Source organism: Patagioenas fasciata, chromosome 2 (assembly GCF_037038585.1).
Source record: "Patagioenas fasciata isolate bPatFas1 chromosome 2, bPatFas1.hap1, whole genome shotgun sequence".
NCBI classification, from domain to species: domain Eukaryota; kingdom Metazoa; phylum Chordata; class Aves; order Columbiformes; family Columbidae; genus Patagioenas; species Patagioenas fasciata.
This window is the reverse complement of record NC_092521.1, coordinates 123,986,612-124,012,728: the sequence shown is the minus strand read 5'-3', so window position 1 is coordinate 124,012,728 and position 26,117 is coordinate 123,986,612. Positions and strand designations below refer to the sequence as shown.

The window sequence follows — 26,117 nt, the reverse complement described above, 5'->3', positions numbered from 1 at the left end:
TGAAGACTGTATTCCTTGGGATGTTGTGTATTGTTGGCCAGTGGTCCTGCATCGATAAGCAAATTAGGTGTTGAGGCGTGATTTTGGATTGTGTTTTAAAATAATTTTAAAGTATCTTCGGTCTAAGGTTTGCGTTGTTTTTCTTTGTGTTGTTTTTTAAATTTCATCTGCTGGGGCTGTGCAGCAGCATTCAGCTAGATAGTGCTCTCACCTCTGTTCAAATCACGAGTCTGTCTGCTAGATTCGGAGAACTTAAATCAGAGTATACTCAGCTTGTTTGAATCTGCTGATATTGCCGGCTGTGTTGTACAACTGTATAACAGATACCCAGTACCATGCCAGAAGCCTGGAGAAGTACTCCTTTTTGCTGTTGCCGTGATGAGCATAGTTGTCTGTGTGTTTGGCTCCTTCCCCAAGTCTCAACCTGGAATCCCGATGTAACTGCATTTTGAACTGTGCTTTCTCGCCTTACAAAAAGAAACAGACTTTTCCTCATTCTTTCTTTGAATAATCTGAGTTCAAGTGGAGCACTTCAGGGTATTACTGCATAGGATATATCTTTTCTTCTTGCTTTGCAACCTGAGGAATTGTCTTGTGACCACAGGTTTACTCTTATTTCACACTGGTGTCATTATAGATAAATGTAAGGACATGCATTCTTATAGCAAAACCAGGCTGGAGAAACAGAGAATTCAGATCCGTAATTTCGCTGATATCTACCTCAGCTTTAGGTCTGCTGTTGTAGCAGATGGAATGATGCCTTGGAGCCAGCAAAATTTGCTGTTATTTTAATGTAAAAAGAAGTGGAACCTAAAGATTCTGTTTTCCCTAAGAGCTAAATGATGAAGTGAATATTTATGTTGACACCAAATCAACCATATGGTCTTGAATCATTATATGTTATTCGAACAGGAAGACTTTTATGTTGATCCTTTTATTGGCTCTTCATTGTCACTAGCACCTCAGTTGAATCACTTACGGAATTGTACACCATCAAAAGTGTGGCTTTTACAGCTGGCATTTCTAATAGGTATCATTCACCTTCTTCATGATGCAGGTATATATAAGATAGAGAAACTATTTTTCAGTGGAACTGATATTTATGTTCATTGTTGTTATAATTAGGTTTGGATGGTCTTATAACTGTTGTTCTGGAAGGAGCCTCCAATTTTCAGAACCTCCAATCCATTGAGTTTGGAAAAGGATTTGATTACAGAACTCACTTAGATATTGGCATGACAGATATCGCTAGCAGGCTATCCAAGTTCTTGGTAAGTTATTTGATAAATGCACACAGTAAGATCTTGGGCGAAAGAACTGCACAATCAGACCGTAAATATCAAGTTTGGTAAATAAGGCTAACAAAAGAGTCATGCTATTAATAGAGCATAAAGTCCAGTTATATTCTTATCATGAGTGCTTCCAGTAAGAGCAGGAGCAGAACCATGAGGAATTTTTTTTTGAAAATACATTTTCACCTTCAGTAACTTCTTCTTTTTAAGAACAATATTGCTGAGAGAACCTGCTGCTGTTTGTCTTGCAAGTGTACTGGGGACGAAGGTGAAATTGGAGACAGGGGAAAGCGAGGCATAAAGGTAAGAGTATATCATAGCTTTGTATTGCTAAGTTTGAGTTGCAAATAATTATGTAAAGATGTTTATCTACCTATGTTTTATAACATGATTTTAGTAAATCTTCCAAAATCATAATATGCCCTCTGTCTAATGATGCAGGAGGAGGAATCAGTCATCAGTTATAAGTCGTATGCAGGTGGGGGAACATTTTGTAATTGATGAGCTCATCTAAAGATTCTAATACTAGTTTTGCTTAGCAACTTGCTGGCCTTTCCCTAGAAAGTGTCTTTCAGAGATCGTGATTCAGAGACATCGGGAAGTTCCTAGTAGCTGCTTGAGCTCCTAATTACTGCATTCTTTCACAGTCTTGGAACAACTTAGGGTAGCAATCGATTGTTTCTGCAGGGGTTCTAGAAAGAACCAAAATCTCACAAGAACATTGCATTCCATTTTGATAGCCAAGATTTCCACTAAATTCAATGAAAAGATGCCAGTCAAATGCTACAGGCTGGGGAATTAGAAGTTAATCCATACAAACAAGCAAAATGTACTTTAAACAAAATTATTTGTCTTTTGATTTTTTTTTTTTTTTTTTAACTAACTAGATGTCCAGTTGAGGAGTGCAACAGAGGCCTTCTAAACCTCAGATAATCTTGACTTCTCTTATTTTCTTTTCATTTGATGTAGTTAAGAAATAGTGGGAAGTTCTGTACTGTAGCTGGTAGTGTAACATGTAATTCCACTCAATTTTAAACTTTCACAGCTTCCATAATAATTGAGAGTTGTGTCAAATGTCTGCACTAAATCTAAATAAAAACATGCTCTATCATGTAGGTATTTGGAGAACATACTTTTTCAAACCATCAGGAGTGCAAATATGGTAGAAGAATGTCTCCTGTATAAATGAAACATCACTTTGTATACAGTCTCAATGTCTCTGTGGACAAATGTGTCGACAGGTCACTCAGTAATGGGTGTTGTTTTTCACCTGTATGTTTCCACAGCCATCAACACTGCTGCTGGAGGATTCAGATTTTCTCCCTCCAACAGCTATCAAAATGGGAAGCTCAGACTTATATAGTGTTAATTCACATACATTTTTTGAGCACCCATAGCTTTGTTTAGTCCTGTAGCTCTTCTTTGCTTTTCCAGAGGTAAAGAATTCCATTAATTCTCTTCATGCTTGTCATAAAATAGTTTGGGTTGGAAGGGACCTTCAAAGCTCATCTAGTCCAATCCCTCTGCAATGAGCAGGGACATCTTCAACTAGATCAGGTTGCTCAGAGCCCCGTCCAGCCTGGCCTTGAGTGTCTCCAGGGATGGGGCATCTACCACTTCTCTGGGTAACCTGTACCAGTGTTTCACCACCCTCATGTAAAAAGTTTATTCCTCATGTCTAGCCTGAATTTCCCCTCCTTTAGTTTAAAACCATTACCCCTTGTCCTGTTGGAACAGGCCCTGCTAAAAAGTCTGTCCCCGTCTTTATTATGGACACCTTTAAGTACTGGAAGTCCGCAATAATGTCTCCCCGGAGAACAACCCCAGCTCTCTCAGCCAGTCCTCACAACAGAAGTGTTCCATTCCTCTGATCATTTTTGTGGCCTCCTCTGGACCCTCTCCAACAGGTCTGTGTCTTTCCTGTACTGAGGGCTCCAAAGCTGGGCTCAGGACTCCAGGTGGGGTCTCACCAGAGCAGAGGGACAGAATGATCTCCCTTGACCTGCTGACCACGCTCCTTTTGATGCAGCCGAAGATATTATTTGCCTTCTGGGCTGCAAGCACACATTGCTGGCTCATGTCCAATCTTTGATCCACCAGCACCCCCAAGTCACTCTCTGCAGGGCTGCTCTCAATCCCCAGCCTATATTGATACTGGGGTTGCCCTGACCCAGGTGCAGGACCTTACTCTTGGCCTTTGAACCTCATGAGATTCACATGGGCCCACTTTTTGAGCTTGTCCAGGACCCTCTGGATGCCATCCCATGCCTCAGGTGTGTCAACTGCATCACTCAGCTTGGTGTCATCCACAAAGATGCTGAGGATGCACTCAATCCCACTGTCTATGTCATTGATCAAGATGCTAAACAGTATTGGTCCCAATATGGACCCCTCAGGGGCACCTCTTGTCACTGGTGTCCATTGACCACTATTCTCTGGGTACAACCATCCAGCCAGTTCCTCATCCACCAAACAGTCCACCCATCAAATCCATACCTCTCCAATTCAGAGAGAGGGATGTTATGGGGGACCATGTCAAAGGCTTTACGGAAGTCCAGATAAACAAAATCTGTAGCCCTTCCTTTGTCCACTGATGTAGTTACTCCATTGTAGAAGGCTGCTAGGTTGGTCAGTCAGGGCTTGCCCTTGGTGAATCAATGCTGGTGTCTTGAATCACCTCCCTGTCCTCCATGTGCCTTAGCATAGCTTCTAGGAGGATCTGTTCCACGATCTTCCCACGCACAGAGGTGAGGCTGACAGGTCTGTAGTTCTCAAGGTCATCTTGTCCTCTGCACAGCATCTCTTCTGCCCTTGTTTCTTCGTTCTTTACAAACATTAAGCAAAATCAAAGATAGATTTGCAGGTGCACTTGGAGGACAGCTGTGCCCTGCTGCTATTTCTAATGCTCTACCAGGCCAGGTGGTGGGTTCCTGCCTTGCAAGGGCAAACTACAGCCTCTGTCACCTGAGAGCATGTCATCTGTGATCTGATATTTTGCTTAATGCTGTGAGTTTTTTGCAGGGAACTGAATGACCGTTAAGGAAAGTGCTCCTCTGCAGCTTCAGTTTACAACCAGAACAAACTTTGGTGCTCCAAAAGACAAAGTACAAAGCAACCCCTTTCAGGGTAGTACTTTGCAATGCTGATGACTAAGTGGAGTAAAATTTGGGGGATCAGACTCTCTTTTTAGCCATCTCTCTCTCAGGAGAGAGTATGTATGAAGGCTTTTCACTTTCCAAAAAGCTCTCATGAAATGTTGTGACAGGGTCAGTGTGTCCCCTGCCTGGCAGCATACTCCAGGCAGACAGAAGAAAATAGCCGCTTACATTAAGCCCTACCTCAGAATTCAGTATAATGGCTGTTGTGCCAGGCTAGATTTCACTCTCCAAACATTATCCTCTTGCAGAAGAGGCCTCTGAATTCAAGTAGGAGCTTCTTTTTGGCCTATGAATAAGGGGAAGGGGAATGAGAGATTGAAAGAATGTTCTCTCTTATCCTCTGTGCTACACAACAAGAGTCATTTAATACTGAACATTAGGAACACTCATTAAGCCTGTGCTGAGACTCAAAGCCCAGGACAGCTGTTTCTGGTGCAGCTCTCATCTGTGTGGAATCACAGGCCAATGGAAATTCCCACCTTGGATTCAGAACGATTTGTTTTGTTGATATGATCTCTCCTAAAACAGTTCTCATCAGTCATACACATTTTAAGATTCTACCTCCACAACTTGTTTACTGGTATCCTTCTTTCCTCTTGGCCTCTAAGCCAGGGTGAACAGTGCACTCTCAACTCTTATAAAAATATATGTTACATGAACTCCTTCAAAAATAATGACTTGGAGAAGGCATGTTCTATCCTATGGGTGGCAATTGCTCTTTGATCATCCTCAACATACATTCTTGCTCATCCAGACTGACAAATGTGGAGCCAATTATCTCATGCCAGTGTGGAGAAGATACAACCATACAATCGTAGAACGGTTTGGGTTCTAAGGGACCTTTGAAGAACATCTCATCAAACAAAAAGCAAAGACAAAAGAGAAATTGATTACAATTTTTGATACAAAAGGCATTTAAGAAGAAACTATTTGAAGCAGAATAAGCAAATGACCCTTGTTTTCTGCCCAAAATAGTGAAACATTCACCATAAAAATGCAGAGTAAGCATTTATGTATGATGGATTGTGAATCTTGTACAAGATTTTTTTTTCTTTTTTTTTTTTTCTATCAGCTTTTAAAGATTCAGTAATTAAGATATATCTCAATGTTGTCTTGAAATGTGTAATTACTTGTTGGAGACACTTTAGAACTTTGAAAGAGCTTTTTCTGGAGCCTACAGTGAAAGAAGCTTGTTCACCCTGGAGCATCTTTGGGCCCCCTTCAAATTTGCACGTGGGACAAATAATGCATTAGTGATGAATTAAACTGTTAGTCACATTAGGGGAAACATTAGGAGAAAAATGATCAGTAAAGAAGTTGTTATTCAAGTTTTCAACAGTGTTTGAAGCCCAGATTAAGCAGAGGGACAGAATATATTGGCCCATTTAGTTTTTCCAGAATTTCCCAATAGTTTCTGAAGGTTGACCACATATTAAAGAATTATCTCTCTTCTTTTAACTTCAGGGACCTAACGGTGTTAAAGGCAACCCAGGATATCCTGGAGATGAAGGAGAACCAGTAAGTTATAACACCTTAAAAACCTGTGTTTGTGAAAACTAAAACCTTTGAGCGGGGGGGCGGGGGGAGGTGAAAAACCATCTAAACTAGCTGGATAGTGAACTTACAAAGCTGTATTACCTTTAAAGTGAGAACTCCCTCACATCACTTGAATCAAACAGAGACAAGATCGTAAAATTTCCAGTAGCATTTCTTGGGATTTAATTGACATATATTGCAACAACCTGCTTAGCACATATGTGCAGCTGGGTGGGTGCCTACATAGCAAAGCTAATCCTGTAGAAGACCTCTACAAAAAGCATTTTTTGTTGTTTTCTTTGTTTATTTTCATGTTTTCCTAAGTTATTATTGAAAAATAAAAACCAGTCTTGTATGGGGAAACTAGAAGTAAACAAATGGAGAGAAACCCAGTCATTTTCTGCAGAATAAACTGTTAATAAGCCACCAGCTCTTTGATCCTAGGCATCCATTTTTAGATATTTTTGATTGTATCCAAATTAGATGTGTTTTTTTGAAGGCCACCCAAACAGCATCCTCTTGATTTGACCCAGATGCCTTTTTTTTTTTTTTTTTGCTGGTAGGTTGCTGAAATCAAAAACATGAAAGGGAAGGAGACTGGGAAGTGTCTCAGATTGATGGATACGTTTGTTTGCTCCCAAAAGAGCAAAGAGTTTTCATCTGTATAGGTTTTGTTTCAAATTAAAAATTTTTTTAAAAAAAAAGGTAAATGAGCAAAGGCCCGTTAGTGGAAACTCAAAGCACTATGGTGACAATAGGGAAGTATCATAGCAGTGTAGCAGTGTAATGGATACTACAGAGGAGCCCAGCCTAAAGTTGTCCTCAGGAGGATGCAGTAACTGTTCTGTTGGTGTTGACCGCAGGTTATAATGGTTTGTAGGCATTGCTTCAGATCACTGCTCACTCAAGAGCAAGTCTTCATATGACAGGGTGTAGTAAGTCCAAAACCAGGCCTGCAGGTGTGTAATGGCATCATCACACTGTATTTGCTTTACTACACAAGAAGAAGTTTTTCGTTAAAATCCTGTTAGCCAGAGCCACAAATATTGGTTCTTCTCTGTGAGATTTTTGTAGTTTTATGTAGTTTCAAATCTAAGATGCACTGCTATAGTGATGCTTTTTTACAGGAGTCAGATTTGTCAGAAGGGTAACTGGAGACTGGGGATTCTGAGTGTAATGTGAATATTAGCAGAACAATGCGGGCGGCTAAAAGAAGTCAAAAGTATAACAAGGGAGATTAAAAAATATTTTAACATTTGCTAGGATACTGCTGATATATTTGATTTTTCATAGAAGGTCACTGAACTATGAGGATCTTGCAATTGCACATTTTTCTATTGTTGCCATGTCTTTAATCTGCAGTCAACCAGGGACTTTACTGGGTCTACTGTTCTTGAGAAGAAGGCTTTCAGGACTATCGGAGCAGATCTCTCTAACAGATAAATTAGTTGCCAGCTTGTGTAAAGCTCACATAAATTTAAACAATTGGATTCTTCTCTTCCCTCTTTCAGGGCCCAAGAGGACCACCTGGACTTCGAGGAAAACAAGGCAACGTTGGGTGTCCAGGCAAAAGAGGTTTAAAGGTTGAAAAAAATTCTGGACATACTGTTTCATTGTGATTTAGAATAATCCTTCAATGCTTTTATTACATGTTATTCTAAAAGTTGCAATATTTTTTCTTTTCAGGGGTTTCGAGGATTTGTTGGAAAAAAGGTACAGTATTACTCTAGACAGTCTGAGTTTGTGAATGCAGTATTCTTTAGGGCTTTGTCCTGCACTAAATGGAGATTTAAAGAGTTTTGTAAAGATGTCAGTGAGTGTTAAGTCAATGTTACTTTTTAAAGTTGCTTTGCAGATGTCTGGTGCAATGCCCAGTTTATTGTTGTGCCTAGGGAACATACAAGAAATGAAATTTCAGTCATTAATTTCTGTGTTTAGTTTTTCTTCTTTTTTTTTGTTTTGGAATTTTGTGTGTTTTTTTTTGTTGAGAAGGAGGGTTGTTGTTGGTTGGGGGGGGTTTTTTGGTCTTTTTGTTTGTTTATTTTTTAATCTTGGTCTGTGTCACCCTGTTCTTGCTAGAGTTTGTAAATCTGCACTTGTTTATGTGAAAAATTAATGAATATGTGTATTATTTCAGGGTGACAATGGAGAAGATGGGATTGATGGAATTAGAGGAGAAGAGGTACGTTATTTTCTTCCTTTTGCCTTCTTGACCTCAAAGTTACTGAGTGATAGAAATGAGTCAATATACCATATTTTGTCTTTCAGGGACTTCCTGGGGTTCGTGGAAAGAAAGGAGAAAAGGGTGACACCGGATATCTGGTAATATTTTGTTATCTTTTCTTGTTCAGGATTTGGATTTAAGAACAATAGTATGGCTATTTCATGAAACTATCCCCATGAGAAATGTCTTTAATAAACTCTCAAACACAAGAAGTAGACCTTGTACCACAGAGTTATTTGTGCATTTTTAATTTGAACTCCTATCAGGAGAGGTATTATAGAACTTCCAACATCTGAAGAAGAGCAAACTACTGATGAAGAGCCAGCAGGTGTTTTTGTAAATAGAGTACATACCCAGAAAATAGTTGGTCTGTAGGATGTTTCTATTTGAAAGAGAATTTGAAGAATAATTAGATCTGTACCTTACAGACTTCTAGATGGGCATTTTCTCATATTTATGAAGGGATCAAGTAATTTATGCATATGACTAATTTTTATTGGGCTAAAGACAGATATGAAGCCACCTACCTGTGTAGTACCCTGGCAGGTTCAGATACACAAGACAAGAGATTGTTTTATTACTTGTGTTTGCCAAGGTCAGGTAACATGTTTTTGATAAAGCATGGAGCAGGCCTGTTTGCCTTTCCAGTTACCTTGTAGTCTGAAACAAGGTGTGACTGAGGACTCTAAATTGTAAAAAGAGATACCGCCTTGTGGCAGCTTCAGTAGACAGTTGGAGAATTGACCATTTGTCTTTTCGCTGATGAGACAACATTTGTAGAAAGGCTAACTGAAGCGAAAATCCCAGCCTGGTAGGCACTGAACATTTTGGCTTGGTCCATGTAAAAAAAACAATACTTAGTGGGATCCAAGGTCATAATTAGGGTGATTGGTTACAGTTTAGCCTCCACAATTCAATGCCTGTTCTTAGGGATGGCAGGCTGGGGCATGGCCACTGTGCAAGTCTATTTCGAATAATTTCTGTTTTGTTGCAATAAGTATTTTTAAATCATTCTTTAGTTAAAAACAAAACAAAACCAACATAAAAATAAACAAAATGTAGAGCACAGTGCCTGTTTCGATATTGCTTTCTGTCCAAGAAACTCCTGGTTTCTGTTTTTTTGGGAGTGGAATTGGGGAAGAAGCTATGGGTGAGAGTATTTAAAAATGAAGGTTGAAAGGTTGGAACTTGGGCCTATGCTGGATGAAATTCCTCATGAAAGTAGTGCTTCACGTTCTTACTGAGATATCTTCTGCTTTCAGGGAAGTCCAGGGCCAAGAGGACCCTCGGGTGATCGTGGCCAGAAGGGCTTTCGAGGAGATCCTGTATGTTTTTTTCAAGTGCATCATTATTTTCTAGATGCAGACTGTCTTCTTGTATGCACTCATAAGACTTTACACGTAGTCTCCTGTGCACCAGGGCAAAACCAAGATGTTTGTCTCGTGTGTTCACATGAAATTACAATGGCTGTAACATGTACATAGGCTTTTTATTGACCCTTCTTATGTGTAAATCTCTCTAATGTTGTGCTAAAGAAGAACGTTTACAGTTTTTAAGTAGTTAGTACCACCAAATCTGTGATCTGTTCTCTCTAAACAGAACTTCTTCTAATGTTGGCAGTCATCATATAGGTTGACTAAGGACTGACTTGTTTATTTAACATCTCAGATTTTCTAAGAATAAGAATTCCTACTAGGTGTTTCTTTTTTTCAGGGCAGCCCTGGATTGAACAGTGGAATAGCAGGAGCAAAAGGGTTTGCAGGAGAAATGGGGCAAGAGGTAATTCTTTAGAAATATGTGGAATTTCTGTAAATTTCTGCTTACCAGTAATACAGTTTCCTCCTCCTATCTGCACGATATTAAATATATCTTTGCCAAGGATATGGGAACTTAATGCTTATCAAACGTGATACTAACACAGATGTTAATGGTCTCTAATCACAAATACTGCTGAAAAGGAATTACTACCACTGTCAGCATCAAACCCACAAGGCAATGATAAGCAGCTGATCCAGTGCGCCAGTCATTTAAATCTTCCAGTTTTAAAAGATGATGTTATGATAGCCACTACATTCCATGGGTTCTGGGACATGTGGACTCCTCCCCAACAACTGAAGCCCCATCAAATGCACTCTAAAACCTAGGAGGTGTCTCCATCCCAGTCCAATGGATGCTGCTGCTCCTGTTTGCAGGTTTGACCAGTATCAAGGTTCAGCCTGTATTCCAGAGAGATATATTCATAGAGGACACCAGTGCGGTCAGACACACAGACTACCACAGACAGAGCACTGCCTTCAGCAGCATCCACAAATGACACTAGCAGAACTCATGTGAAACATATGTACAGATAGCAAAGTCTGTCCTAACTGTTTAAATTTTGAAGTGCAATCATATTCACAGATCTCTTGGATATCAGCATAGCTTCTAAATCCATCTAAGATCTATTGGCTGGACTGTTGGCAAGGGAGTGTAATACTCTCCTTAATGAAATCAGCTAGGGGGGAAGCTCAGCTACCTCCAGGGAGAAGGAACAGCCCAACTTGCACTTAGAGTGAAGCAAAACCAGATTTGGTCATCTGGATGAGAGACTTGAGAAAATGGTCTGATGTAGATCCATCAGTGCTTTCAGGGAGAGATAAAAGATTGGGTGAGCCTTTTATCCTGTCATGCAATGGTACCAATGCTTACCTCTTGTGCAATACTTCCCAGCAAGAATATGCCCTCACAAGCAGTCTGTGTCATTATTGTCACTGCAACAAATTAAAGAAGTGAGGCACAGAACAAGCAAGTAACCTGCCCATTTACCAGAGAGCCAGCTAGAAGCAAAACCAGGAGTCTGCCAGCTCTCTAACTCCCAGGTCTGTCCTCTTAACAAGGGCCTTCAGGAATCTTTCTGAGAAGAGCTGTGACAGTATTTGCCAATTCTTAAATTGTGCTATCAGCCAGGCCCATTCAGAGATGTGTAACTGGTTGCCTTTGGTGGTCGATGCTATTTACTGAAAGACTTTGGCAGAGAATTTTGTTGTGGGGAAGTCCCACAAGACAGTTTTTCGCAGACTTGAAAATTTGGCGTGCAAAAATGGATGAAAGAAGAACCAAGAAACTGCAGTGATGCTAAGAAAATTAAATTTTCTGTGTACAGGGTGAGAGAGGAGAAAAAGGCTCACGTGGCTCATCAGGAGGTATAGGCAACCCGGTAAGTTCCTTTATCAGAGGACACTTGTTCACCATGAAAATAAAAAATCATTCTTAACTTGCTTGGGTGTCGCGGTTGAGATGGACAAACAACATAGACCAAGTTCTTAAGTACAAACAGCAGTCTCCATTTATTGCCACCAACACTTTTTTATATAGTCTTTATATAGTCTTTACCAGCTGAAGTGTCTTTTTGCTATTGGTTACAGGCTGCTAATTTTGCTATCGTCAGTGTTACTCTTTTACTCTGTTCTTTCTCACGGGTAAACCTTAATATCTTCAAGGCCAATCTCTGTTCCCACACCCTCTGTCAGGGAATCCACGGACCCACCATAGTCCCCCACATTTTAGCTTGATTTATTGGGAGAATACTAAAAATCCTATACCTTATATGCACTGTTGATCGCAATATTAAATTTGGTGAAGAGCAATACTTGTATTGTTAAATAAAAATACATTTTCCTAAGCAATGGCACTGGAGGCCAAAACTGCTACTGTTTTTGTAAGGATTTTTTTTTTAAAAAAAAGTTTAAATTTTGCATTTTTTTAATCTTTCAACTGGAAATTTTTAATGGAGCAATCACTACAAGTTATCCACTTTTAACAGCATTCAGATGATACCTAACTTGGCCTCACGGCCATTTTTTTTACCTTTTCTTAGGGAATACCAGGACAAAGGGGACAACGGGGATCAGAGGTAAGAACCATTCTTTTCTCACGTCTGCCCTTTTTCCATGTAGGATCTTGGTCAAGAATTTTGAAAAAGAGAATTCTAAGTAGTTGTTCTAGATTTGTTTGAGAAACGTTTTTAATTGATCAGGAGCCTCATCCAGACTTTAACGTGTATGCTTCGTTCTGTTGCACTAAAACATCTGCAGGAGTATGTTCCATACATTGCACAGATAAAACTGCAAATTTTAGGTGTTTATTGTTTGCATGTAAGTACTGTTAGATACGTCAAAATTCTTTTATTTGTTTGTATCAATTTTTGGCGTTAGGCCTTTGAATGCAGAAGATGCTGCTTTTAGTGGTCTTTCCCAGTGACTACAAGATGAAGTTATTTTTAGTGCCTTTCATATTTTCCGCACACAACATTTTATTTCAAGAACATTATCACTATGTGGTTTTGGAGTACTGTCTTTGGATTGGTTTTACTGTGTTGATTACTCGTTCATTCTGGGTCTGCAGTGTTCAACATGTTGAAATCAGGCTGGTTAAATATTCTTCTGGAATTTTTCATGACATCTGTAAATGCAAGGGGATATGTTATCCGTAGCAGGAAGTTGTAAAGAAAAAAAATATTTTAAATAAAATAAATTCCAGTATATTACTGTCTGTTAGGTCACATGAGAAAACCTTAACAAGATGAAGATTTGTTGTCATTTGAAAACAGGGCAATCGTGGACAGCCTGGTCAGAATGGCATGGAAGGAAAACAAGGATACAAAGGACCTCAGGTAAACATTATTATGGAAAAAAAAATACACAACACTAACAGCTTGTGTGTGTTAACTGAACTCTTTTGTTCACTTTGTTTTTTTAGGGACAAAAAGGCATTAATGGTCAAAAAGGACAGAAAGGAAGATCAGGACCTAAGGGTCCTCCAGTAAGTAATATACTGAAAACGTGCCATGTTGTTTAATTGTAAGGTACTAGGTGTGTAAACAAATGAGGATTGCAACTCAAATGTTTTTAATTACATTCATTTTTTTAATTTCTTTTCAGTACATGGTATCGACCAGAAAATGAGATACATATTGCTAAGAGACAAAAGCAATAACAAATATGCATAAAACTTAATAATTGCTGATATAATATTAGCTTTCTAATAATGCCACCTTCCTAGCAATAATGGAGGAAAAAGTGATAGTGTAAGGCACTTTCCCTGCATCAGTATTTTTTCCAAGCTGTGATAAATTCTGCAATTATACCCAATACATTGTTGTAGTTATCTATAACAAGCTATTAACAAAGGACTTGGCAGTTTTATTACAGTAAGCTAAGACAGAAAAAGAGAAGAAAGGTCACAGATTTGGTCATGCAGAAACTATCAAGTATGAATTAATGTTATTAATCTAACAATTTTATTTTATTTATTTTTATTTAATTTTGGTTCATAAGAATTCTAGTTCTTTCACTGGCAAAAATCTGTCTTAGAGAGGTTTTCTGCCTTTGCTGCTTAGTATCCTTTCTGGGTGTAAATTTTGCTCCAAGTGCTGTAGCAGTTTGGTTTCTGTTGTTTTGGGTTGATGTGGTTTTTTCAGTTTGTTTTTTGTTTGTTTTTTATTTTGGTTTGGTTTGGTTGGTTGGTTGGTTTTTTGTTGTTGTTGTGGTTGATTTGGAGGGTTTGTTTGTTTGTTTGAGGTTGCTGGTGTTTGGTTTGGCTGGATTTTGGTTGTTTTGGTTGTTGTTTTGTTTTTGTCTTGTTTTGTTTTTTGTAAGAGCTTGCTTTTAAGAGCAGTGATGATATGGATATTTTGTCATGAGTGTGTTAACGTTTTTGTTGTCCATGCTCTGACTTCCTGGAACCTCCTGTGCATTATCAACCAATCTGTATAATTGGAGTTGAATACTTGAATTCAACAGCAAAGTAAACAGACTATTTTTCACAATCCAGTGAAATAATTTGGCCGGACAGGCTAAAAGTTGATGGTTAAACACATTAAGTAGTATGTATGAACTCATATAGATGTGTTCCCATAAGCCTTCTTACTGGCTTCCTGGTGATAGGCTTCCCAGTAACACCCAGATCCCAGGAGAGACCCTTGCTCACTCACTTCTTTCTCTGAAACTACCATTCATTCCTCCGTCAACCACCAAATATCTCCCATCTCCCACACAGCCACATGTTTTTATGAGCTGCCTTCACTTGGGCTTCAGATACTTTTAACGGAAAGTGTAGCTGCTGCCTTTTGTACTGAGCAGATCAATGGTCGTGAAACCAGCTCAACCTCCTGCTTTTGGCTCTGATTGCCCTTGCTCTGAACTCACTAGTGAGGTTACTGGGTGGAGAGCAGGAGAGGAGTGAAGGATGTTATGCTATGCAGGCATTTTTTCACCCAGCTCTTTTGTGTAGCCTCTGCCCACAAAAATTTTCCCCTTTTCAGATCAGTAGCTGTCTGGTAAATTAAGGAGATGATACTGAGTTCCTACCCGTGACAGCCCTCCCAGATCTCCCTCTGTCCCTCACTTTGCTATTACTGTTGTCGTTTTGTAAACAAATACTGGCAGGATTCAAACAAATTGTTGATTCACAGTAAAAAAAGAGAGAAATTACTAATTGGTCTATATGAGGCAGTATGAGATAAATTCCTTATGTGGCTCCAGGTTGTTGGAATGCCAGCTGGTTAGTGGCTTGTAGGAGATCAGTCTTGTTTTCACTGTAACATTGTTCCCTGAGACTTTGGTGTTGAAAAGATAATTACATACATGGCAGGGATGGATCATACTGATGAGAGTGGAAGGCTGCTCTCTATCTAATGTCTCTGTGTTTTCCACAAAATGAATTACTGATTTTTTAGAGTGTCATCCTGTAGAATTCAAAAGTTGTGGCCTCCGTAAAGATTTTTTAGAATCAAATATAATACACTGGGACTATCATGTCCTGCTCTGTTTCTGATGTGAGCACCAACTTTGGAACAAACTGCTTTTGAACTGTGAATGTCCTGTATATCACTCACATATGTCCTCTTTGCTCTTCTTGTCCCACATTCCAAGATTTTCATGGAAAATAAAAACTATTTTAGCTTGTTTTTTTCAGAGCCCATTCAACATTCAAGTCTAAATATTTTTTCTGTTGCGTGCTTATCCATAAAAACGATGTCTTTTTCTCTTGAGAACAAGATTCTTACAGCAAAATTTTCTGCAGGCATGGAATGCTTGCTCTTATTTTAGAAAGATATCTTAAATGCTTCCTTGATGTGAGAAGTAATAAATTTTTTATATGCAGTCTTATTTAAATATATGTTTCTCAGCAAACAGTTTACCATGGGAACAAACTGCTTATTTTTGTCTTTCTCTGCCAATAGTGAGCTGAGCAGGCTTCAGTTTGGCTTATGAAGCACATCTCTCAATTGAATTTCACAATTTTTTTGTCAGTTCTGTCCAAAAGGTGTCCAGTTCTCTCACTGTCTTCAGTGGTTTGTGACCAGTTCCAGGTATTTTGTTTGAACACTGTGTAGATGTTAATGTTGTATTTACTTGCAAGTGTGGTGCTCAGTAACCAAAAGGGAATTGATTTCCTGTCTTGCGATTAGCACTCAACTCATCATGCTGTGTGAGGTGGGTCACAACCACTAACTAGTGACTGGGAATCATTTCTGACCACTTTTTTTCCCCTTGCCCAGTATTTGAAAACCTTTTCTTAAAGAAATCTTATATCAGAATATTTTTATATGAGACATTGTGTGTTGGCGTATGACACCCAGGATTGCCATTCTGTTCCTAGTGATGTCCCTAGTGATTCTTCCCCTTATCAGAAGTGACATTAGTCTTGGAAGTGCAGTCAAACCCTGTTAGAAAAACCACCTGAGATCCAAATATTTAGTCCAGGGCTGAGCAGCAGTAGGGGAGGAAGAGGCAGAAGCAGAGACCAAGGGGTAGACCTTCCCAGAAACACAGAGCAGGTCACAGAACCACATTGAAGGCAAAAGCCTGATCAAATTGCTTAATCCATTAGACTTTGTGTTTTCCCACTTTCTTTCCTGCTATAATTCACCACGAAGAAACTGCCTCTTGTTCTGGTAATATCATTTTTCCCTAGAAATCAATGCAACATGGTTATGACATGGGGTTGTGCAGTTCCGTATCACATCTATAAAGCTGTTTGTTGTCAAAAATATTTTTGTTATCTGACCATATCAACTTACTTTTGTTTGGAAATAAAATATTTAATTTTCTCATACTCTAAAATAGTCCATGCTAGTTACACTGTCATTTGAAGCATATCAGTTGAAATTACCATTCTCTATTACAGAAAGATATTTTATTCTCCTGTTTTCATGACATTATTATCTGGAATTATTCTAGCCTGTGGTCATTTAATCTTTTCACTCAAGTTAACTGTTCCAGTCTTTATTTCTGCATCACATATTATCTGATATGCTGGTCTGGGCACTGGAGAAAGCATTGCCCTTTCTGATGTCCCTTCCCCTAACAACTCGATGATCTGCAAGATACAGAGAATTTTTAATATTTCTACTCTGTGTTTTAGAATATTTAAGTTACACCATTCAAATCCTCACCCAAGTCCACTGAACACCACTCTGTGTTGCTGGGGTTTTGTTGTTGTCGTTGTAAAAGAAATGCAGTTACTGTGTTTGTTTTGACAGCTTTATGGATAGTATCCTTAGCTACCATACCCTCACTGCTGTAAGCCTTACTTAGCACATAGTCAAATCAATTTCCAGCCCCACTCCACACATTTGTAAATACCCTGAGAATCAATAAAAATAGAAATCTCCATATGTCTGGTCCTGTGTAGAAAATGCAGATGAGTACCTTTCCTCTTCATTACTTTATAATGAGACTTGTTCATTTTAAAATATGCTGAATACCTGAAGAGCACTCTGTCTTACAGTTTTCTGCACCTGTTTAAAAAAAAAAAGCATGTGCTTCATGAAGAACAAATTAGTTTTGATCTTTGAGATCTGTTACATACAAAGGTCTGTGGTCACATGCAATAACAAAACATGTCGGTCACAGCTTCTGGAAACCAGCTGTGCAGGGCTGGGAGGGCAGATCTGCCTTTGCTCTGATGTATTATCCAAACCCCACATCCGTCGATTTTCTCCAGAAAATATTTAGAATACCATGGCTTTCTTTGGAATAGTGCAGCAGCTGCTCTTTGGCTACAAATGAGGCCAAGATGCAAACCTGGCTTGCTCAAGTGAAGTTCCCATTGCTGCTGATGGAATACTGAGGCTTTCTTGTTAACAAAGGTCAGTATTTTCCCCCACAAGTGTTTAAATGGCCACAGTGATGCACAGCTGCCAGCAACTTTGTTAGAATATTTTGGCTGAGTATAGAGTATATGGTCAAATAACAGTACGTGTTTGGGACTGACAGAATAAAAGATTGGCATGATGAAGACTAGAAAAAATGTGCTATCCCAATAAAAGTAAAAACAGCCTCTGTGTTTTTAAAGCTTCTGCAATTTAAGGGAGAATAAAGGAAGAAGTGGAGTGTGCTATTTTACAACTAGGAAACTAAGTTTTATTTCCATTGGCTGACTAAGCCCTGCCAAATGTCTGGAGGAAAACATTTCATTGGTACTATATCAGTTGGTTATTGTCATTCTGCAGCCAGATATTTCAGAGAGAAAATACTAAAAACTGTGGGAAAGTTTGGTTAAGCCAAACTCCTGATATACCAGAAATAACTACATTGGATTAAAATCCTGAAGAAAATAGGATCATGTTCTCTAACCAACTTTCAAGACAAATTCTATCAATATCCTTAATTTTAACTTACAAGTAATAGAATTGCACCTACAGTTTTCTTCCATTTAGTTTCCTCCTTCTTAGCCATTCTTTTCAACTATGGATTGGAAATGAATCACAGAATCAAACAAGAAGCTTGGAGGTAGAAGCTGATCTTAACAGTATGTCATCTTGTGTAATCTGGAAGACCAGCCTTTTTCCTGGAACCTTGAGCACTCCTGTCTAGGGGAGGGCTGTAAGGAGGGGTAGGTAGAGGTTATGTAGCCTACAAATTTTATAGCATTAGTAAATTTTTATAAAATATAGGTCCAACCTTAGAAAGAATCTGCATGTTTTTTCTGTTTTCATATTTTACACCTTAGTATTTGTCTCCTTTGTTTCAGAATGAACCAGGAGCTGTGGGTCTGGCAGGGGCTCCTGGAGCTCCTGGGAAAACAGGAATTAAAGTAAGGTTCCCTTAGTTAAATTACTGTATTAGTTTTGTTTGTTTCATTCCCTCCCTTGATGTTGTTGATGCCTATTGTTGTTGATGCCTGCATATAGTCCAAATGCCTATTCTGTTATTGGAATCCGTATTTGGAACTGTTTCCCTGGCAAAGATTATGGGGATGTCTGCAGGATAAGTCTCTTGATCTGAATAGCAATTTTGTGTTGAAGTTTAAATAAGCTTTATCATGTTTCTTTTTGGATTGCAGTTGGTATGGTACTTAAATTCCATTGAAAAAAACCCAAGCAAGCACTGCCAGCACAGTGTGCATGTTGGTGATGGCTCTGGCCACAGTTGCACAGAGCTTTTCAAATGTAAGCTTTTTCGATCTGGACTTTCTCTTATTTGAAAAGCCTCTTTCTGCCAAAACATGGAGAAGAAAGTTCAGGAAAGGAGAATTTTTCATGAATTCCATTTCATCTGTTAAACATTTAGATGTAACTTTTACCGTCTGGGGTAGTTTGTTAATTCTGTAAATGGATAACTGTTTGTAAGCTCTTTACAAGGCTGGTGTCATCTGCATGGTAAACCATGTTGTGTATTTCTTCAATTAGGACATAGCTGTTCGTGTTTATTTGATTTACTCTTCCTGAAAGAAATTGTAAGCTATGTGCCAGGCTAAAATAACTATTAGAGAGTCTGGGGGGAAGGCTCCACATAATCAGACATCAAAAGATTATTCCAATATAGGTGTTATTATATGATAGAGTTTCAGCATTCCCTTTTAACTCAAACATTCAGAATAATGAGAAGCCGAGAATCCAGAAGACAAATGCCTGACAAAATTAAGAGTAACAATCTTTATGGTGAAAAAGTGTAAAATATTTGAAATGCTTTATTTATGCATTTTAGGATGTGTAGGGTATCTCAAAAGTAAACAATCATGATTTTCATAGGCATAAATTCTGGTGTCTCAGGATATACACAAAACTTCTTTGGGTGAGATCACTCAGTCTAGCTTTTGCACATCTAAATAAAGGATAAATGCAAAGTGGCTTTCAAGATAAAAGTCGGGTTTAAGGGACTTTTTTGCTTGCAGTCCTGAGGATGCCTGTGTAATTTTACAAATTGTGAGAAAGTAGTTTGAAGGTAATAGTGTTGTCATATCTTCTTTCAGATTAGTCAAATTCCTTCATATTTGTGGATGCATGTGTGGGATTTGTCAACTGGTATAGTCAGATAGTTATTCCACAGGATGAAGGAAATTCTTCCATGCCTTTTGAAACTGAATTGTTAGACTGTAAACTGACTATTTGGAGCCAGTGATTTTACCCCTTTAATACTTATAATTTCTCGTCCTTTAATAGAGGCTGTTTGACCTGACACTAGGAATGTTTTGTTCTTTGGTTTGGAAATAATACAATCTTTGAAAAATCTGGTTGTCTTCCCATATTATGAAAATCTTCCTTTCAACCTGTATTTAGAGTTGAAGAAGGACCTCCAATACAATATTTCAGATTTCCTTTGCAGAAACTCATTTTGAAATTCAGTGTCCCCAAGCGTGATTCAGATGAGTATGTGAATGGTTTACTTAATTTTTTTTTTTTTAATAGGGACAACCTGGTGAGCCAGGACCAAAAGGAGAAAGAGGTCCATATGGTTTGCGGGGAAGGCGGGTTTGTATTTGTACTTTTATCCTTATGTTGCTTATTTTGACTACACCAGACCTAAAGCAGGAGGCCTGTCCTGTCCTAAAAGACATGTTACTCAAGAAGAATTTCAGTCTGGTCAATTAAGACCTAATATTAAGTGCAATAACAGAGAGAATATAGTTTTTTTTCCTGCAGAATAACTGAGAGAATATAAATTTTAAACTACTTTTTGCTGTGAGTTGCCTAACAATTATATTATTCTGGATGAATACAGGTGTGAATTACAAGTGCAGATATGACCCCAAACCTTTGGTACATTCTACTGTAATAATACAATATTTCTATTAATAGTATTTGGAAGACATATCATTTGAGTTAGTAAATTGAAAATGAGCAGGTACTTCAGGTTTTGAGATTGAAACTTTCTGTCTGATATTTTGGAATATGGTTCTAATTGTGCTGGTTGTGAAGAAAGGAGAAACAAGAGTTTGATTGGTTTTTAGTAGCAGTATAAAAATGCAATTTCTTTTGAGTCTGAAATTTCCAAAGATTTGCTGTGAGGTGCAGTTAGAGACAGTGCAGTAGTATTTTCAGAGCAATCGATGATTGCAGGAGAAATTTTTTTTTTGGACTTGGTTTTCTCTTCTGTGTATATATAATACCTTCCCTTCTGCTAGACTGGGTCAGCTTTGGAGACAATGTTGTACATATTCCTGCCAATTCCCACCATCCCTCCTGTATTTGCAGGTCACAGCAGGACCAATTTGCACCTTTGTATTTGCTTTTAAGGTCTTAATTTCCCATGGACTGCAGAGATTTTGCTTCTCTTTGGACCAGTTATGGGGCACAATGTGCATATCATAGAATCCTAGAATAGTTTGAGTTGGAAGGGAACTTCAAAGTCATATAGTCCAACTGCCTGCCATGAGCAGGGACATCTTCAACTAGGTCAGGTTGCTCAGAGCCCCGTCCAGCCTGGCCTTGAATGTCTGCAGGGATGGGGCATCTGTCACCTCTCTGGGAAACCTGGGCCAGTGTTTCACCACCCTCATGGTAAAAAATTTCTTCCTCATGTCTAGCCTTATATGTATGAGGCAAAGTGGATTGGAAGTCATTTTGCTCCTTCCCAATGTATTGCAATTCCTTATATCAGACTTCCTGTGATTCCATACTCCAGGGCACTTGAATTAACACCTGGTTAGTAAAATAAGGTGCGGGTAGGTGCAAGAGTACAAATGCAAATAATTAAATAAAAATGGCCTGTTTACAGGGAGAAGATGGTGCTTTTGGATATGGCCCACCTGGAGAAAAAGGAGTAAAGGTAAAACTGAAAGAGGAATCATAAGGGAATTGCTATTTTCCCCATTATTTTAGAAGTGATTTACAACAAAAGGGAAAGCTGGGGAAAATGCAAACAACAGGCACCATTTATATCTATTTGAATTTCATTCCAAGATTTATGACATAGAATTCTAACCTATACAACTACTGATTTTATTTCTAATAATCATTCAATATGACTAATTTACTAGCTTTAAATCTTGATACTTTCAGAAGCAGGATTATCTGATATCTTGGCAGGAACACCAGGCAAATCACATAGCAAGTTTCCTTCTAGCTTTACATTCCTACAATATGTAAGAGCTAGTGGCTGCAAAAATGTCTTTTATTCAGAATATGTCTAAAGGAGACATTAAGCTCCTTATGCAAACAACTGAAACACAAGTAATACCATTCAAAAAGTCATCAGCAAGATCATGGTGAAAAGTGAGCAGTGTGGCCTTGACAGTTTCCTTGGTAAGAGCCAGATACTTTGGCAATTGTTGGTGAAATTGTGAGCAAGGAATGTGAGAGAAGGAGAAGGCAAACTGGAGTCGCTCATCCTACACACTGACAGAAGCATTATTGACCTGGTCCTGAGAAATACTGGAAAGATATTTTGGATCCAGCAATGCCTGAATGAACTGTGAGCCTCTCCCTTGAATTCAAAAAGTAGGAGTTGTTATCATCCTGAAATGTTGCTCGTATGGCACATTGTGTCCCTACAAGACAGTGTCTCTTGGCCAACACTGAGCTCTTGCTGGTATCTTTTTTGGAAATGAAAAATACCAGCATCTGCCCTACATCTGATTTACTAGAAAAACATCTCAAGAATTTTCGTGTGCTGAGGTTGGTGCCCTATAGTGGTCAGTGTAATGACAATTTCACTCTTTATTCATGACTTAGACAAACAAAAGCTATAAGTAGATCCTCATTGGCCGTGTTTTTTATGCATGTGTGTATGTATCTTTCAATATATTTTACATATGCAGTGTATATATTATACATATAATGTAAGTATTCATACATATACATACAAACCGGTATATTACTTTCAAATGCCAATTTTAAAAACACACTGAGGTGACACTGTAAATTTAATTATCTCCACTCTCTATGTTTTAGGGAAATAAAGGATTTCCTGGAGATCTTGGACAGAAGGTATATGGGTTTTTTTTTACCTCAGCAGTTGTCTGTCTTTCATATATGTTAGCTTAAATAATCTGTTCTTTGTGATTATACAGGTGTAACTACAGTGTTTCTTGTGTTGAAATGCCAAAATACATTTAGCTGGGGAAAAAAAAAATCTCTTGTCCCTCCACTGTTTTGCAAAACAGAAGTGATGTTTATAGAAGTTTTTGATAGGACCTGTTTTCGTAGTAGGGAATCATTGATTGCTCAAAAAATTACAAGTGGAGGATCTCCTTCAGTTAATTTATTAAGTAATACAATATTAAGTAATACAATAATGACAACTCAGTGAAGCAAAAAATGTTCTGTCCCAACTCAGGATCACAAAATTAAAAGTCAGACTTTCCAGAAAAAGACTGAAGCTTTTTTTTTCCAAGCTGACTATGAACAATAAAGTCTCAACCAGTTCTAAAAACAATGAAAATGTTAGATGATCAGATTGTATAAATAGGACTGAGCTGTGAAACAGGCATTATACATCAGGCTTCTGCTGATAAGGATGCTTAACATCTGTACTCTCTGGATGCAGAGCTGTGGCCACAGCAAAAGCAGAGTCATTCTGCTGAACATCATGGCTTGGAGACAATGTGGGCAAGTTGAGTGCCAGATCTCTGACCCAAACCTTCCTGGTAAATGACCATTTGTGTGTAGTGTGAAGAAGAGTAAAGAGCACCTCATGTTCCGATAGCTTGCTGACTGATATACATTCCCCCACACATGTAGAAAATCTGACAGGGCTTGTTCTTGATATCACTGGACATTTTCAATGTTCAATGCACAGAAATTGCCTGTTAATAATTTCTCCAATATTTTTACTTACACAGTAATTAGGGTGTGATTAGAAGTTTTGATAAATAAATTGAACTGCCAGCTCTTCACTGTTCCCATGGGAAATCAGTGTGTGCTTTAGTAACAAGTATGTAAATCACATTTTGGAAGCAGAACACTTCTGCCTTAGAAGTTATTATTTGGAGAGAATACACCATAGTCAACAGTATGGCTTTGGCAGATTTGAGGGAGAAGTTCTTTCGCTTGTGTGAAACAAGATGTTGCATGTCTTTTGTTATTTGGCGATGCTGCATTAAAGTAACAGCTGCATCTCATTTTCTTTTTCCCTGGTGAAAACAAAACAAAACAAAACAAAACACATTGACTGCTCAAAGTTCAGGTTTGGTTTGGTTTTTTGCTCATAAACACATGACTAACTCTTTGTGTGCAACCTTTCATATGCCTGTGTTTCATTGAGAAAGTGTTGTCATAATTTCTTGAGGTTTGCATTTTTATCAGAAGAGCCTGTTTTCACATTTTAATTACTTTTTTTTTTTTTCCAATTAACTAGGGTGAAGCTGGGGACAAGGGAATTACAGGGGAAAATGGACTAAAAGGATATAGAGGCAGAATGGCAAGTGCCTTATCATTGCTGTCCTTTAATGGATTTTTTTTTTTTTTTAATAGGCTCCTCCTTGATTTGCTAATTGCACACTTGTATGGATTTTTAGATGTTATGTCTGTAATTTTCAAAGGCTGCTAATGCTGGTCGTGGTCTGTCCCTGTTTATGTCACACTAAACAGAACAATGACCATTTCTGAATGTCCTGCCTGCTGTTCCACTTCACTTGCCATTTATGCCTTTTAGATAAAAATCTGCTGTAGAAGAAATTTGCTGGTTTAAGAGCAGTGTGATGATCCCATTTATTCTCCATTAACTTCTTTGCCCTGATTTTTCTGGCTTGTTGTGTGTTTCTTTCTCCTTTTGTTCCCCAAGCTTTTCCATGGCTGAATATTAATTTCAGATCTCCTCTGCTGTGACAGGGCTAACGAGGGACTGGCTGCTTCCTGCAGAAAAGAGAGCTGGTAGCTGTGGGTGGTAACAAACTGGGAAGAGTTCAGGCCCACTGGACTATTTTAAATCAGTGTTGCTTTTCAAAAAGTTCAGATATTAAGGCTTTTGCCACCAAAAGCAAAGATGTGCATGTGCTAATTTTGTTTTGAGAATTGTATTTCTAAATGGTTCCAGAACATGTTGGATGAACAATACACTGAACAAAAACGGACTGCTAGAGGAGAATTGGCGCCATGTTGTTTCATCTCTTAAACGTGAAAATTGTGTCAGACCTGATGCTCTTCTTTCTTACTTCTTGTTTACACTTAAGTCAGTGGAACTTAAGCATGTAGCAAATAAAGGAAGAAGGAAGGAAATCTGTTGATTTCCAATAGAAAATGTAAATTTCATGTCACCTTTGTATGTTCTTTGAATACCACATATGTAACATGCTTCTGTTCCATAGGGTGTTCCAGGACCTGCTGGTCTGAAAGGCAGCCCAGGAGACGGGGGATTTCCAGGACGCAGGGTAAGACCTAGACTCCATATATTTTGCTGGTACTGGAAAATACATTTGTTCCTTTTAGTTTTGAAAGGAAACTAAGGAATGAAACAAAACATTTTTTTCCTGTTACGGTGGTGTGGAGTGGTAATATGTGCAATGTTCTGAAGGTTCTGATGACTGCCATTGATGTGTTGTGCATATATTGTAAATTGCATGATTGTACTACACTGTGAACTTAAATATTTTATGAAATAAAAAAGATTGTGAGTTCATCTGTATGTAAGCACAAATCAGGTACTTCTGAATGCAAATGGCTAATTGTATACCTACAAGTGTAGTTTTCAAGAGTCACCATCTAAATGCATACCTTCTGCAGGTTTGAAAAGTGTACCTGACTCACGCTTTGAGCTTCTGCTTTTCACTAATGCAAAGGACAATGCTTACTGTACTTTTTAGCTGTCAGTAGCACAGTACGTTTTGCAATTATGTGTTTCTAACAGACCTTTAGAATTGCCATTGTGGGACTTTAGCAGTGTGTATCTGAAGTCTCAAATGAAAGATGATCCCTTTAGAAATATTGATTTCCTCTTTGACTTTCAGCCTTGCAAATTGTTACCACTGCTAAGAAGTCTGCAGCTCATGCTAAGCTGAGAGTTTCCCTGTGCATCTTTGTCAGATATAAAATTATATACTGTGAATTTCCTATAGCTTTGAAATAGGCTTGTAGCTGAAATTAGTTGCAACAGATATGTACAAAAATTTCTCAGAGTACTAGAGGTCTGTCCTTGCAAACAATAATACTGATCTTTTCTCACCCTTACTGCAATGAAAAGGTGCACAGATAACAGGTAGTGGAAACCTTCAGTTCTACTATAGACTTTCCATATCCCCAAATCATGGTGGACATTTAAAATCATATATTAAAATGTGTAATGCAGTCAGCCCTTAACCTTTACTTTGTTTTTCCCCTGTGATTAGTAAAATATCTGAGCAATTGGGTGAGATGAAGATAACATTGCTGTAATTTTTTAATTTTTTTTTAGGGGAGTAAAGGACCAAATGGACAAGCTTTATTTTCTGTACGTATCTCTAATACACTCCATGTTACAAAAACAAACAATGCACCATCTCATTGGGTAGTCATGTGCTCATGTATGTCTTTTTTGTTCTTGTCCACAGCCATGTGAACTCATTGACTATGTCCGCAAACACAGCTGTAAGCATCAGTCTTGTTTTGATATAGTAAGCCTGAGTATCACCACTTTATTTCTTCCCTGTCTTATTAATATAATATTAATTCTGTGTTCAGCATGCCTGTGGATTTATGGTCTTAGCAGGCAGGTACTTGAACAATGA

General features: G+C 38.4%; 1 protein-coding gene across 4 annotated transcripts in view; it reads left to right on the top strand.

Moving 5' to 3' along the window:
• LOC136098835 (collagen alpha-6(VI) chain-like) overlaps window positions 1–26,117 on the top strand; it is a 53,340-nt gene extending 27,223 nt beyond the window's left edge. For all 4 annotated transcript variants that reach the window (XM_071804889.1, XM_071804890.1, XM_065832565.2 and 1 more), the window contains 21 exons: window positions 1,126–1,271; window positions 1,503–1,595; window positions 5,915–5,968; window positions 7,498–7,569; window positions 7,673–7,699; window positions 8,124–8,168; window positions 8,255–8,308; window positions 9,473–9,535; window positions 9,924–9,989; window positions 11,353–11,406; window positions 12,067–12,102; window positions 12,799–12,861; window positions 12,948–13,010; window positions 18,228–18,290; window positions 19,885–19,947; window positions 21,194–21,244; window positions 22,369–22,404; window positions 23,774–23,836; window positions 24,723–24,785; window positions 25,805–25,840; window positions 25,941–26,117. In XM_071804889.1, coding sequence (XP_071660990.1) covers window positions 1,126–1,271; window positions 1,503–1,595; window positions 5,915–5,968; window positions 7,498–7,569; window positions 7,673–7,699; window positions 8,124–8,168; window positions 8,255–8,308; window positions 9,473–9,535; window positions 9,924–9,989; window positions 11,353–11,406; window positions 12,067–12,102; window positions 12,799–12,861; window positions 12,948–13,010; window positions 18,228–18,290; window positions 19,885–19,947; window positions 21,194–21,244; window positions 22,369–22,404; window positions 23,774–23,836; window positions 24,723–24,785; window positions 25,805–25,840; window positions 25,941–26,117 — 1,388 coding nt within the window. The remainder of the gene's footprint in view (window positions 1–1,125; window positions 1,272–1,502; window positions 1,596–5,914; window positions 5,969–7,497; window positions 7,570–7,672; window positions 7,700–8,123; window positions 8,169–8,254; window positions 8,309–9,472; window positions 9,536–9,923; window positions 9,990–11,352; window positions 11,407–12,066; window positions 12,103–12,798; window positions 12,862–12,947; window positions 13,011–18,227; window positions 18,291–19,884; window positions 19,948–21,193; window positions 21,245–22,368; window positions 22,405–23,773; window positions 23,837–24,722; window positions 24,786–25,804; window positions 25,841–25,940) is intronic.